Raw genomic sequence first — 16,335 nt, forward strand, 5'->3', positions numbered from 1 at the left:
CATTAATGAAGAATCAGGATTTGACTGCTGTATTCAGTTGAGGTCAGTCAGTCAGAATACATCTTTGAGTTTTTATTGATTAATCTGCTAATTCATTTTGTCTTGTGTTTTTTTAAAGAGATTGAATGGTTACAGGTCATTCTGTTTGTAAACACGAGAAACGAAAAGGTCACTGAGAGTTCAAAGTGACGCCTTAAACTCTTGTTTTGTCCAACTGGCTGTTTAGACAGTGACAACATTTAATTACTTACATTTGATATACAGCTGGGTAGTGGTGTAAGTTATTTATTTTACTTTTATTGTCCAAACATGCACTTTGTTAAAAATGTAAACCCTTTTTTGTATACACATTAAAAATAAGACAGAAAAACAACATGCCCTATTGTTGCTGTTATTCTACAAACTCTTGTTAAAGTTACACCACTGGAGGATAGTCTGTCTCTGTTTAACCCCTGTCCTCTCTCTCTGTGTGGTGGATAAAGGGTTAACGTTGAGGGCTCCCAGCTGAGTGGAGGCACCTGTCGTCCCCCCCAGGGTGCGCCCTCCTCAGGACCCCCCCCCCCTTTGCTCCTCAGTCTGCAGCAGCGCTCGCTCCTCTGAAGCTGCAGCAGGATCACAGCAGCAGCCGGTGAGTCGCAACCAAACTCTTCTTTACTTAAAAACACCATGGAGCAGGTGATCACTTTCTGAAAAGCATGATTTATTTGTTTTAGTTGTGCTTCTGCAAGACTTAGTTTGCGTAATAGTAGTTGGAGCAAGAAGAACATTTATGTTTTAAGTCCTTTTAGTGTTTAAAAAATCTAAAAACGACATGTATTAAAATGAAGTAATGTGAGAATCTGTGCTATACACAGGATTTGACCACAGAGTGATGTGATCTGTGCAGTGGTCAGAAGTGATTACAACTTGTATTTAAGTAAAAGTATTAATACCTTACTGTAAATACTGAACTTGAAGTAAAAGTCCAGCATTCCAAATCTTACTTATGTGATGAGTTAAAAATGTACTTGAAGTATCAAAAGAAAAGTACTCATTCTGCAGAACCATGACATTTTTCAGGCATTTTGGCAATCAAAATTAGAATTCATTATGCATCATATATTTTGAGTATTTTAATGTATTCAAATAAAGGTTTCTCATTCTGCAGAAAATGGTCCCTGTCGGTGTTTTAATATGAAATATTATTATTCAATTTTGATGTTTTGGGATTGATATAACTGATGTATAATTGTCCTAACTTTGGTCTGCATACTGAATTTTTACGGTGCCCATTTGAACGAATGTACTGTTGTTGGGCAGTTTAATCTACAATTTAGAGATCATTTATTTGTAAAAAGAAGATAGCATTTGTATGAAGAACAATGGAAAAAAACTTAATTAAATAAAAAAAGCCAAAGAAATGTCCCTTGTGATATATAAGGGTTATTTTGAGATGATCTAATGATGCGTAGTTCATCATGTCTGCTAACGAGCAGCCGTACAAACAGTTTTATGAAGATTGTGTGAAAACCCTGAGATTCAGTCAAATATGTCTTTCTCTCAGATCACGGTCCCAGGATGATGGAGAGAGCCAATCACATCAACATTGCCATGATAGAAGACATCGGCACTAACGGGACGGTGGGGTCAAAGGTCGCTGAGCAGAGCCCGAAGCGAGGCTCCACCGTCAGCTTCCACAACGTGCGCTACAGAGTGCAGCTGCAGAGCGGCTTCGTCTGCCGGAGGAAGACGAGCCACCGGGAGATACTGCTCGACCTCAAGTCAGTCCTCAAAACACACACACGTTCTTCATCTGTCTGTCTTCTGTCAGTTAACGCTGTTTGTATCAGCTTTGGAAAGAAGAAAGGTATATTAACTGAAGTTGTGTACTGACTGAGGGAACAATTTTGAGGTTGACTTTTAGGATATATATATTTCTTTACTATATATTTTTACACCACTAAATGTATTTGACTGTTTTAATAACTAGTTACTTTAGAGATCCAGATTATTAACTGATACACCATTTTAATTAACTAATAAATAAACATTGACTGCCACATTTACACAGAGACTTTATTTGACTAATCATTTCCTCAGATGTCAGTGGAAAATCTTTTAAATGATTGTAGAGATGAATGCTCATTTATTCTAACTTAACTAAACAAACTCTTACCCCGCTCCATTAATCATGTTCTTGGCAAAGAAGACAAAGAATGGTGTTGACTTTCAGATGAAGAGATCAAAGACATTCTTAACTTTGGAGACTGCGTTACAATAAAGGAGCGGTATTTCTTTATTTTAGTTCAATATGGCAAAGTGGAACAATAGTGAATAGACTCTTGAATTATTTTCTTTCTGATGGTATTAAATACACCTGACGTTTCCCATGGAGGAATGAATCATTTCACACAAGTTTCTCCCGCCTCTGTGTTAATCATCTGATATTAAGCATGGTTTCTTGCATATAATCTCTCTGATGCACCTCTCTGTCTGCCAGGGAAACGAATTAAAGTCGCTCTCGTGATCCGCTGTCGGGATTTTATTCATTTTGATTCCATTTTATATCACTGACTCTTTTCTGCTATTGTGTAACTGTTCCCTCTGAAGTCAAAGGATTTACTTTAATAACATTTCCCAAAGCCCAGTATAGTTTTTCTTTCAAAAAAAGGCTAATGATATCAGTAACAAATGCAAATTACGTTCATTCTGTTTCGGATGAATGAGGGAGGAATGTGCTTTGAGAAAAATACGTTTCCTCATGTCAGAGAATCAAATTATTCCACTCTGTTTCACACTCCTCACATTTGGATCATAAAAACTGATGTACAGAAGTGAAAATATGATATTATACCTTTTTTTAAATGAATGCAAACCGTTTAAATATGTCCCAATCATGGTCTTTAAATTAAATGATCCCTGCTAAATTGGTTTGTGTGTTTGTGCTGCAGTGGGATAATGAGACCTGGACTCAACGCTATTCTTGGACCTACTGGAAGTGGAAAATCTTCGTGAGTATCCCACTGATCTCTTGGGAAAAAAAGGTATTTAAAATGCATTTGTTTTTTTATATAATTGTTACATTTTTTGTATGATTTTTTTTGTTGAAAGATTCTTGGACATCCTGGCTGCGAGGAAGGACCCCTCTGGTCTCTCAGGAGAAGTCCTCATCGACAGAGCACCGCAGCCTCCGAACTTCAAGTGCCTCTCTGGATATGTGGTTCAGGTGCATTTTGAATTATTTTAATTACGTAAACCTGCAGGACCTGATTCCTTTCGGTACTGATTTTCGTCCACATTAATAATGCTAACCTGATGTTTGGTCTCCACAAACCCCTGAGACAAATATCCGGCTGTTTATCACTAAATACTACGTTCACCAGCACGTCCCTCACTTTGTCTGGTGCTAAAAAAAATGTATGTGTAATGTTTTTATTAGAGCTTTTCACTACAATGCATTAAATCAAATGTTAGCTTAAATTGTGTTCTGTTTTTCAAAGGTAATCAAAACAATACAAAAAAAGTGAGTCAGTTGAATTATATTTAAAGTAAAAAAAATCCCACTGTTAAGTTTTATGAATTAAAATGCAATCAATTCATGATATTTCTGATCATGTTAAGTGATTGTTGTGGGGGAAACTTCTGAAGCAATTGGAAACAGGACTCAGAGAGACACGGGGAGAGCAGGAACTTTGATGGCCAAACACTGACGGTTTATTTGGAGTTACGGCCGGAGAATTGACAAGACAGGTGGTGTGTCACGAGTTGACACAGCGGTTGCCAAACCAATTCTGAAGAACTCTTTCTGCAGCTCGAGGTTTTAACTAGTTCGGAGTGTAATAATCAACATTCTTTATCAGTGAGACTAAACAATTATGGACCCTGAATCTAACTAGAGCTCTCGTCCATAGGAAATAATGTGCGCCAGGGAACCTACGTCCCTGAACCGTAAACTACCTCATGGCAGCTTGTGCTCTGCCATAGACTGGCAACAACAATGCGCCCAAGCTGCCCCTCCTTAAGAGAGATAGCAGCAATACCCAAGGCCGTAGACCTATGCCATGGGAAAGGAGACAGTGAGAAGAGAACATTATGAACTGTGTCGAAGGTTGAATACCTAAGCAAATTATTCTCTAACAATTGTGATCTAAAAAGAATAATTGATTAAACATTTTTGACAGTTTTGAAATCCACTTTTTTTATTTAGTTGTGTTTAGTAAATGATATTTCTAAAGTCAAAGAGAAACACATACTGTTTTGGCCATGATGGAAATGTCCCTAAGCTTTACAGAGATTTTTAGTGTCTAAAAGACACTAAAAATCTCTGTAAAGCTTAGGGAAACGGCAGAGTTGGTTGAAACTTGTTATACCAGTTTCTATATACAAAGTTACTAGCTTCCAAACTCTGTTAATTCATCACATCTCTGCAGTACAGTTTCGAATGTAAACTAAAATACAAACTCTTCCTGTGACCTTTGCCCTCAGGAGGACGTGGTGATGGGCACGCTGACGGTCAGGGAGAATCTGCGTTTCTCCGCAGCGCTGCGTCTGCCTCGCTCCGTGCTGCAGAGCGAGAAGGAGGCTCGAGTCAATCAGCTCATCTCAGAGCTGGGGCTCAGCAAGGTGGCCGACTGCAAGGTGAAGACACACAATACTCTGTGATACACAAAGTACTCGTGTATTTGACCTAAGTGAGAGTGGAAATAACAGTGTGAAATACTCTGCTGTTTAAATGTCCTGACTTCAAAATGGTGTAAAGAGTAAAATAAATTAAGTACAAATGTGGTAGCATCACTATATAATTAAAGGACAAATATATACTCAGCTAGCATTACAAATAATATATGTTATTGAATTATAAGTATGGCTGCATTCATTTTTCCATCTCTTTAATTTGGCAGCCGGTAAGGAGGAGCTTTTTTAAACATATGGATATTATATATTCTGCCCTGTAGCTTGTGAATTTAATTTAACCTATAATGACCTAACACACAATAACATATTTGTTGATCATATTTTTTTAGCAATTACACAAATCTGAATCTTCCAATAAGTAAAGCTATCCAAAAAATGTAGTGGAGTAACATCAAATACATACAATATGTGCCTCTTTTAGTGGAGTAAATGTATTAATAGCAGAACATGGAAGTATTAGTAAAGCACAAATACCTCAGTACACAACTACTGGACTTAGTAGACAACTTTCTTAGTTAAATTCCACGTCTTTAATTACTTATGTGACCTTCAGGTGAGAGTCGGGACAGATGTTTCTGGGTGTTTTCCTTCAGGTGGGCACACAGATGACGAGGGGGATCTCAGGAGGAGAGAGGAAGAGGACGAACATCGGCATGGAGCTGATCATCGACCCGGCGGTTCTCTTTCTGGACGAGCCGACCACCGGACTGGACGCCAGCACCGCCAACTCCGTCCTGCTGCTGCTGAAGAGGTGACGTCATTACTCTGATTTATATTGGATTAATATCAGGTCACAGTTCAGTCTCCCGCCTTCTCTATACCCCCAAAACTTGTATCAGGTCTCCCTTGAAAAAGAGGGTTATGCTTTTTCACAACACCCAAAATAAAGAACAGGCAACTTGGTGTACAGCAGGAGGTTGTGTGGGAACATGGAGGCTGACCACTCGCACATTTTCTGGAACTGTACAAAGATAAGGTCATATTGGGAGAAGGTTAATGCAGCTGTCAAAATTATTATGGGATATGGAATCCCAAATACCCGCCCAGTGATGTATCTTGGGAACATTAAGGATGTTGTGATGGGAGGCGATCTATATTTGACTAAGGTTTTACTTGCAGCGAGTAAGAAAGCTAGGAATTGGCTTAATGTGAACGCTCCTCCGACTCAGGAGCAGTGGCTGGAAGTTGTTCAAGATCTTTTTGTCATGGAAAAGTTGGACAATCCAAGAGAATGCATTCAATAGGAAATGGGAAAAGTGGAATATTTACATGGTTGACACCAATGAGTATAGAATGACAATCCTGTGTGTAAAAAAAAAGAAAAATAGATCAATGATCTCAATGGGACCTAACTGGTTAAATAAAGGTTTGAAAATCCAACCTGCAAAAAATAAACTGTAATTAAAAACAAATAGATTTAATTGAGATAATTATACAGAATATATTTGTTTATTTAATTTTCCTTGGGTTCAACTTGACATATATTATATAACATTTTACATGACAAACAGTAATTGCATTATTCACATCAAATTACATTAAAATAGCCTACGATAACATCCGATACAATTCAGAGCCAGTCGACATTGTTCATACAACTAAGTGGAATACTCATTTAAAAACTAATAATAATACTAACTTAAAATTCATATAATCTCTATGTATTTTATATTACATGTTTCCATTTAGTACCTGTAAAATAAACCTTTTAGCGTTATTTATGTTTTATTGAATAACGATATACCTCTTTGGACATTTCACTTGATATATCATGTGATGACATTGAAATGCCCGTTCAGTTTTGCTGCTTTAATACAATGTATTAAACAGTTTAATAATACAAATAATTATAATTGAAGCATGCCACATTCAATGTTTGTTTGTTCAATCAATAATATTCTTGTGATAGACCTACAATGTATGGAGGGCAGAGCAAGCCACATTAATAATGTTTAAATACTTTTACAGTGTTTATGTAGATAAAATTATTTAGTACAGTTAAAAAATCATATGCAGCAACATGGATTATATACTATTTCTTAAGTATTAATTGAATGTAAATTAACAAAGGAGATATATAAAGGCAGAGCATTATTTGTGTAGTATTACATTTGTTTTTGCATCAAAAGTCATCTTTATTGTACATATTATTAATACATACTTTTACTATGTGTCTCTTCAGAATGGCCAGTAAGGGCAGAACAATCATCCTGTCGATCCACCAGCCGCGATACTCCATCTACCGACTGTTCGACTCCCTCACTCTGCTGGTCGGAGGGAAAATGGTTTACCACGGACCGGCGCCTAACGCTTTGGACTACTTCGCCAACATCGGTGAGAACATGGATACTTGTTCTGTAGATATGAATGTTAACTTGTACTATGTTATCTGTTTATAGTGTTGGAGGAGCCTGTGACCTAAGATGTTCATTGTCATAACTACACTGTAGCTATGACAACAAAAGCCTTGAAACGTGATATTGTTTTAAAAATGTCAAAGAAACGTCTTGATAAAACAATTAACCTGTTTTTTGATCCCCTTTTTTATAATTGAACTTGACACATAGACAATTAAAACATTAAATCACACCAGGACATTATTGAAAAGTATTTATAGGAACTTCACAAGCTTTCCTTTTTAACAATGTAAGTAAGTCTCCTCACTTTTTAGTCTTTTTATAGTTGTATAAATATAGGTGCTTGTTATTTTTACGTTGACCCACATTCATCTTTGTTTATGTGTTAGTGTGATAGAGACTATGATATGTTTAAACGTTTGTTTTGTACCTGCCCTGGAACTGCAAGTAAATCCTGTCTTCTCTGCTGAGAATACTGGTTTTTATGCATGGGTTATTGTGACTGTGTCTCAGGTTTCCCCTGTGAGCCCCACAACAACCCAGCTGACTTCTTTCTGGATGTTATTAACGGAGACTCCACGGCTACATCCATGACCAAGGTGCCCGGCTCTGAAGGTAACGCCATTGAAAACTAATGACGAGGAGAGCAACACCTTTCTGTCTTCACAATAGGATGGATTTGTAAAGACGTGTCCAAAGTCCCCGGACTGAACTGTATGCATGACATTTCAAATGTTCTTCATGATCCTCAAGTGTGTACAGATGATGGGGTCATTGTCAAGAGGTTTTTTTTTTTGTTGCATTTTTGTATTAATTCCTCATCCTGTATTACCTTGAATTTGTAAAGAACATTTTTTTTTTTCATGCATCAATGGTGAACGAAGAGTTAAAAACAGCAACACATCTGTTCACAAACTTTCACACAACTTGTGTAATACAATCCAAAAAGTTGTTCCCTAAATACTGACATGGATAAACCCTTGCTTTTTAAAAAGCTTACAGTATTTACAGTGTTTGGATTTCTCCTTGGAGACATGCAGGAAAAAACGTTTTTCAAATTCATGGCAACATTGGGTGAGTTCTTGTTATACAAATGATCATTTTGGAGGTGAAGTATTCCTTTAAAAGTCCACAGCATCTTTCCAATGCTATTATTTGTTAAAGTTTTTCAAATATTTAAACCTGTCACTTTCCTCTCCGTTCACCTACAAGATATGGAGTTTGAGGAGCAGAGCGGCTCGCGGCAGAGCATCGAGGAGCGTCTGGTGGACGAGTTCAGGAGCAGCAGCTACTGCAGCGCCACCAGAGCGGAGCTGGAGCTCATCGAGCAGGAGAAGAAGTGTTCCTCCTGCTCAAAGTCCCGCACCATCACCTACAACAGCTCCTTCCTCCATCAGCTGCGATGGGTTCTCAGGAGAACCTTCCAGAACCTCATGCTGAACCCACAAACATCTGTGGCCCAGGTACAACTAATCATCATGGTCAAAGATATGACAGTCACAAACTTTGAGACACCTGTTGTTTTAATTACAATAACTTACTGTACGTTTTACAAATAACATCAATTAAAAATGTGGATTTTTATTAAATTACTCTTACCTTTTCTCACCTGTAGAATGGTTGTGCATTAGTTCCAACTTTTATTAGCAATATTTTATTACCTTTTGACAGATCCAAACTATCCTTTTTTTAGTCTTTATGCTAGGCTAAACTGCTAATTTACAATTTAATGAACATTCAAAACAATAAGAGCGGTATTGATCCACCCATTTATTACACCAAAAAGTGAACAAGTGCATTTTTTTAAATGTGAAATTATTTCTTTATGCTTCTTGTTTATGTATCAGATATATATTTGTTCTAATTTATAACTTCATGTATTGTCTTCTTGTAATACAAAGTACATACAAAGCTCTACAGACACATAAACCCGCACTGCTATTTACAGATAGTATAATAACAATTCTTATGTAAATAGCGATACAATTACAAATCTGATATAAACTGGTGGTAGCAGACACATTTTGAATTTAAAGTATTTAAATGATGTTATCCCAGTTACAAGTTTATTAAGTCATGCTCATAATGTCATAGAGTATGCACTGCATTGTTTATTTTAAAGTCCTTATTTTGTGATTTTTAGTACATCTCAGGTCCACATTTCAAGTCCACAGCTCCGACGGATATAATTATTGTCTCAGATTTCTGTTTTAAGGTTAAAGGTTTAAGGTTGTGCCACTATCGCTTTTACTTTGTTTAAACCCTCCAAAGAGCGGAGCAACAATGTGTGTCCGTGCAGAGGTGATGGTGCACAGGATGTGTAGGCAGCACTTAGTAGAGGTCAGGACTTAATGCTCTCATTAGTCACCCCATGGCGGCGAAATGCTGTCAGAAGTCTACTCACTTTAGGAATTAGTAACAGCTAATTGGCCCTAAATAAGTCAAAATAATCCCACAAGAGGGGCTCTAGGTGGCGTGGGCGCCGTAATCGGCTTTGGTGACTGCTGCGACCCCGCTCTGCCTCTCTGGGCCGGGATCTAAACTGATATCATATCAGGACAAAGCCCCCTGGCCCTGGTCCGGACTCATCACATGATGGCATCAAGACCTGTCACTCCCCCGCCTCGCTTTCACATGAGGGGCTGCGGGGAATGAGGTGAAACAGGCTCAACCCTATTAGCTTATCCCCTCACCCTGGGAACCGCTTTACTCCCGTCATAATCTGTCAATTGTTAGGATTAAAACTTGTGTCGCTTTCACTTTTCTCACTCTTTTCTGTCATCTTCCCCCCACCACTTGACCCCTGATCCCCGCAAACATGTTTCTTCTCTGTCAAAGGGGACACTGCTTAAGTTTTATTACCATTCTGCAAATGTAATTAATGACAGTCTGATATTAGACAAACTGGGGGGATTAATTCCTGCACTGATTGTTCAGAAGGATAAGGAAAGGAAGCTTTGATCAACTCAGTTCCTCCATGGTCGCCGGGCAGTTGTCCAGCAGTTTGTCCTTCAGTTGTAAAAGTCGGCACACTGATATCCTGGGTTTTTGTTAACGGAGGAAAACAACTTGTATCCTTGTATAGCTTTTACAGGTGATTCGTCCTAGTCATGCTTAAACTCACAATAATGTGCTTTTTTCAATTGTTATTCTTGTGAGTCTTGTTAATAAAAAATCTCTATTTTGGTATGCCATCTTGGAAGAATACCGGATTATTTGTACGTACAGTATGCAAAGAATCAGTGAAGTTTATTTAATTGTTTTCCCAGATAGGTTGAAATAGGAGACACGAGTGGAGGTTGAATCTACCTCTGATCAATTGTGGAAATCTCTGACAACATGTTGTAACTTGAGAGAAGTTAATAATCGTTTGGTAAGAAATGAAGAGAAACCTCTGAATCTTTTAGGGATTAAGTTCAGTTCTGCATAAAGATAATTCACTGAGTTTAGGGATTGTTTTGTTCATGTATTACACCTTTGTTTTATACTTTAATTCCCTGGTGAGTAGATTCATATTAAGTGTGTCTTCCTCGCTAATAGCTGTTATTTTCTATTTGAATGAAAAGCATGAAGAGGCCACAAGCTGCAGGTCATTGGTCAGACAATACATGTATTACTTTTTTACCCTGGCTCAGATGTGCAACTCTTTTCAGAAACAGGACTTTTAGATGGCTGTCAGTGATTGTAATTAAATCTCTCGTGTTTCTCTCTGTGCAGCTGGGAGTCAACATTTTCCTCGCCCTCATCGTTGGAGCCATTTTCTTCGGAGTCAAAGACGATCAGAGCGGTATCCAGAACAGGTGAGAGACTCATGGCTGCGAGGGAGTGCGGTCGTCTTTCAACCAGAAGGTTGTGGGTTCGATCGCAGCCCGTGCAGCCAACATGTCGATGTATCCTTGAGCAAGATACTTAACCCTGAGTTGCTCCCGATGGCATGGCCAACGGTGTGTGAGTGTGTGTGAATGTTAGTTCCTAGAGTAAGGTACACTGCTCTGTATGAATGGGTGTGAATGGGTAAAAGACATGTAGTATGGTTAGGGTTAGGGTTTAGGGTTTTGAGGGGTCTTAAAGACTGGATAAAGCGCTATACAAGTACAGTCCATTTACCATTTACTCAATGAAATACACACTGCACAGAAACCCTGCTTTAACACTCCAACACCCATCTACTATATTTACTGTACGAAGAGAGACACAGCTACTGAGAGGAGAATAAGTGTGTTTGTGGTATTCTGTAATGGAAAACAAATACTTACAGTAGTTGATATTTTATAGGCTGATTTAGGACTTTCTAAAGACTTAACACACTTGTATTTCAGCCATTAAGACATCATTTTTTTTGCAGAAATTGGACCCATGACTTCAGTAATTCTATAATAATAGATAACCCAATAAATAAAAACTATGAATAATACCCCGGTTATCCTCATTCAACGGTCAGGTAGCAATAACAATGGGTTAACCAGAAATATACAACTTTTATGAAAGCTGCATTACAGAAACGTCCCAATATTAATCATAACTTCTCACATGTCAACCCAATGGTACAGACCTTCCTCTTATAAGAAATGTATTGATTATTTGTAATCAAAACTCACATCAACTGGGCTGAATTATTCTTCAAACGTTTTGCCTGATATGAAAACCTGTATGTCTTTTATGATGAGCCTACAGATATACTATTACGATTATGTGGTTATATAGTAGGGAGTTATTGATGTTTCCTAATCATTGTTCAGGTTGTTAAGTCAGTCACAAACTTTCCATAAAGAAGTGTGAAAAGTAGAGCAGGCTAATCCTCTTACCGTGTTTTATTGGGCACAACCTGGTACTCACAGGCCCAGTGAAGCACATCACAAATCTCAACAATCTCCCTCTTCTTTCCTGTGCATGCTTCAGTGGAATATAAAGACTTGATGTCATTATATTCATGGTCAATGCATAGGCAGTATGGTAGACAGCGGTGTACGCGGCTTAAACATTATTCTGGCCTCCCTCCGGTCTATAGTGGAGTCAGTCACCTCTTAAGTCCCGGCTGTATGTACATACGGACCACACCACTTCTACTCTAAGCTGTTTCACTCTCTTTATCCAACACTGCCTTCAGTCAACTCTTTTCTTTACTCAGTGTAATCTGCAAAGTTATTTTAATTTGCATCAGACACTCGGAGTCTACATCCTGGGGCATACTTCTTATTTTTACATAATATTATATATATCTTTTTAGAAAATATTAAATAATGTTTGTATTAATAATGTATATAAATATATATTTTTTTAAATGCGTTTAGTACTATTTTAAGCTTTTAGGTTTGTAATTTGATTTTACCTGGTATTTTTTTTACTATAAGCAACTTCTATTAGTAACTTATTAAGCTGTGCCTATTCCCTATATTATTATTATTATTATTATTATTATTATTATTATTTTTATTATTATTATTATTATTATTATTATTATTATTATTATTATTATTATTTCCAACTTTCACTGGACATTGTTATTTTAAATTCATATGTTTATATGATATCTTATTTCATTTTAATCTTTTTTTGGCACATTCTCATTTCTCATTATTTTAGCAAGTGACGTGCTACCTCTTTTGTTGCAGGATGGGCGCCCTCTTCTTCATCACTACCAACCAGTGTTTCAGCACCGTGTCTGCAGCGGAGCTCTTCATCACTGAGAGGAAACTGTTCGTGTACGTTAAGTGGTTAATTAATTATTTAAGTTAACCTTTGGATTGAGTAATAAGAGCTAGAACTTAATTTATGTTTCTGTTTCATGTTACAGTCATGAGTACATCAGCGGCTACTACAGGGTGTCCGTCTACTTCCTGTCTAAGATCCTGTCCGACATCACTCTGCGCACCGTCACCTCCGTGATCTTCAGCTGCATTGTCTACTTCATGATCGGTAAGACTGAAAAGATCTACAAACTAAAAAAGTGCTTTTAGACAAACTTCAAGGCATATATCACAACGAGAATCTGATAAAACAACATCCTAAGCATTTAGCTCCTTTCTATTCTATTCTATTTTTAATGTAATCTATAAAGTAATTACATTCGTACATTTGTGTTTCCATGCAGGTCTGAAATCCTCCGCCGCAGAGTTCCTCGTCTTCACGCTGACGGTGACCCTGGTGGCGTACACGGCCACCGCCATGACGATGGCCATCTCAGCCGACCAGAGCGTCGTCGCCCTCGCCAACATCTTCATGACCATCACCTTCGTCTTCATGATGGTGAGAGACACCACACAGGGAAATATGTAGACAAGCCAAAATATACACAGACGACACTAATACCTTTAATTAAGACCCAGATGTGTGCGGATCCAATTCATGTTATTAGTCGATGGCCAACGGTGTGTGAATGTGTGTGAGTGTTGGCCTCCTTGAGCAGGTGGCATCTTGTATGGCAGCCTCAGCCTCTGTATGAATGTGTGTGAGTGGGTGAATACTGACTTGTATATGTAAAGTGCTTTGGGGAGTCGTAAACACCGGATATAGCGCTATATATTCATGCCGTCCATTTAACATTTAGTCACAGTGGCTGAGCTTTTCTAGCTGTGATTCAAAATGTAAACTTTGGTGTGGTGTTTATAGATTTTCTCAGGTCTGCTGGTGAACCTCCCCAGCATCATGGACTGGCTGGCGTGGCTGAAATACTTCAGCATTCCTCGCTATGGCCTCGCAGTAAGTCACAATTAAAGGTTTTATTTGTGATATTCCTGCATTCAAATGTCCTATAACAACTAGACTTATGTTATATATCGTGTTGAGCTGTATACTGACATTATCTCAAATGTTTGCTATGTCTAATTTCTCCTCTTATACAGCTGAAGTTTACATAGTTGGCTGTAAGGTTAAAAAGTCCGCTCTTAGAATAGTGTGAGCACCTCCTTACAGAGGTCATTTGAGTCAACAGAGTTCAAATGTCCTTATTGATCACACAGATCAGCATTCAGTCTGAGTTTACAGTCTAATTTACCATGTTCAATTTGTTCTGCTCATCGTTCATTGACACTATTGTCTTTGTCCAGGCTTTGAAGATCAATGAGTTTGTGGGTTTGAAGTTCTGTGACGAGGCTGGGATCAGAAACATGTCGGCTGCAGAGACAAACTGCAGCGTGAGCGCAGCCGGCCTGACGTGAGTACTCCTGCATGTGTGTGTGACCTGGTTGGGTCTTACTGGTTTCATAACCTCTGTGATCAAATATAACTTTTCCAGTTGAGCTAGTCCACCATCGCTCATGTAGAAGTTGCCACTCTTCACAACCTTATTTAGACTTCAAGGTTCTTTATTGTCAATCTGACATAGCTACAGAGTAATTATGTAGTTGAAAATCTTATGTCACAGGCTTCTCCAACAATGCAACATAATAACATAATAACAATAAGAGCAAGAGCAATACAAAAAGAATAATAGTTATAAAATAAAATAAAGTTATGATGTGGAATAGTGCAGTACGAGTCTATATACAAGTTATTGGAATGATATATATATATTAGGTATTAGATACATACTACTGAGTAGCAGATGAATGTTTGAAGTTGTTTCAACAGTTCAATTTTTGACTTGGCTTTACAAACGTCTATGTACAGAGGCAAGTGAAAGAAATGAGGTGTCTGGTCATCCATTTTTTTAATCTAATCTAAATTGTTTATATTCTCTGTTTGTTACATAAGAACAGGTTTTTAAAAATATTTATAAGTTTTCCTAAATTTTAGGTTTGATTTTTGAGACCAGAGCGGGGTTTGGCCGTGTGTTTTCTAGGTGTTTGTTGGAGTAAAACATATCTTGACCAAGTGCAACATACCTCCTGTACTATATGGGACCAAAATCATTCATGTTTTCCTAAACGGCAAATTAGCGCCAGTAAAATGCAACTCCAGCCAAAAGAAAGACGTGACAGTAATGTTAAACCAACACAGTTAATGTATCATATGTTAACGGTGCATGCTGAAGTTAAAACTCACCTCCTTAAGAGTTAGAAGGAACCTAGACACAGTATCCTGGGATCTTCTTTTCCACATCAACACAGACTTAGAAAATGAATCCCTTTATTTGTATCTCACTTGCCTCTCAGGGCTTCCGTGTTATATTAAACTATTAAACTATCAAATATTATCTTAAATATGTGATATTTAATTTGTAAGTGACACATTGGGGTTGTTATTGCAGATGTACAGGGGAGCAGTACCTGGACTACCTGGGAATAGAGTACACCACGTGGGGACTGTGGGAGAACCACGTGGCTCTGACCGTCATGACGTTCATTTTCTTCATCATCGCCTATCTGAAACTCCGCTACATCAAGAAATTCACTTAAATGTGATTATTAAAACTATGCAAATGTAGTATTTTTAATTGTTGTCTTCATGGGACCAGCCCAGTAAATATTCACCAAAAATGTCAGTATTATAGGAATAATACAACCATTTTGTGCATAAAGTTAGATGAGACGAGAGGAACTACTCTCATGTGTGTGTGCTAAGTAAGGGGGAAGTTAGCTTAGCATAAAGACCTGAAGCAGGAGGAAACAGCCTGGCTCTGTTCACAGTTAAATCTTCCATCTCTTAAGTATCTAATTTGTTAATAATAATAATACATTTAATTGATATAGCGCTTCTCATCTACCAAGACAAATCTCGAAGCGCTTGTTAAATCCTTACAGAAATGCAAACGTCAATATGCAAAGTATTTCAGTTGGTTGTTCTTAATGCAATGTCAGTGAGAATGAATATATTTTGGATGTATTTTGTATTTATGAATATTTACATTTGTTGTATTATTTCCAAATCAGATTTGATTCTGTACTTTTGTAATTTAGTAATGTTGGTTATTTAGTTTTTGCACAATTTCCAAATGACCTTGATTCTAACTAATGACTGATCATTTGTATTTGTAGATAGTATATCATTATATTATAGATAGTGTGTGTTAACCCTTTATGTCAGGGGTGTCAAACTCAAGGCCCGGGGGCCAAATCCGGCCCGCGACTTCCTTTTATGTGGCCCCGTAAGAGCTTGCAAAGAATATAATACGTTTATTATACGGTTACATGCCGATTTACAGAAGCAGGTTGCCCATAAACTACATGTCCCACAATGCATTTCGTTTTGTGACATGCACTATAAGAGACTTGCAATTATTTGCCCTGGACTTCTGCTTTCAAACGTAGTTAGTTATTACCCTATCCGATAATAATCCAATTCAGAGGCAATAGTGTAATATAATACATTATTTTATATATATATTATATATTTATATATGTATATTTATAAAGTTACAACCGGC

General features: G+C 37.6%; 1 protein-coding gene across 1 annotated transcript; it reads left to right on the forward strand.

Moving 5' to 3' along the window:
* The first annotated feature begins 1,557 nt into the window (after positions 1-1,557).
* Positions 1,558-16,047, forward strand: abcg2d (ATP-binding cassette, sub-family G (WHITE), member 2d). The gene is made up of 15 exons (XM_034130310.1): positions 1,558-1,760; positions 2,931-2,990; positions 3,091-3,205; positions 4,465-4,617; positions 5,268-5,425; positions 6,857-7,008; positions 7,545-7,646; positions 8,244-8,494; positions 10,749-10,831; positions 12,644-12,733; positions 12,826-12,947; positions 13,123-13,277; positions 13,641-13,730; positions 14,078-14,184; positions 15,220-16,047. The coding sequence occupies exons 1-15, from the start codon at positions 1,558-1,560 to the stop codon at positions 15,365-15,367; spliced, it is 1,989 nt and encodes a 662-aa protein (XP_033986201.1). The 3' UTR covers positions 15,368-16,047.
* Positions 16,048-16,335: the final 288 nt, after the last annotated feature.

This window comes from Trematomus bernacchii, unplaced genomic scaffold (genome assembly GCF_902827165.1).
Source record: "Trematomus bernacchii unplaced genomic scaffold, fTreBer1.1, whole genome shotgun sequence".
Classification (NCBI taxonomy): domain Eukaryota; kingdom Metazoa; phylum Chordata; class Actinopteri; order Perciformes; family Nototheniidae; genus Trematomus; species Trematomus bernacchii.

What these genes read in the sequence shown, in the direction of transcription:
- abcg2d (XM_034130310.1), top strand. Translation starts at nt 1,558, where the DNA reads ATGATGGAGAGAGCCAATCACATCAACATTGCCATGATAGAAGACATC. An exon ending in TCTCTGGATATGTGGTTCAG is followed by an intron (nt 3,206 to 4,464) that starts GTGCATTTTGAA and finishes CTTTGCCCTCAG; the next exon opens with GAGGACGTGGTGATGGGCAC. An exon ending in CACAAACATCTGTGGCCCAG is followed by an intron (nt 8,495 to 10,748) that starts GTACAACTAATC and finishes CTCTCTGTGCAG; the next exon opens with CTGGGAGTCAACATTTTCCT.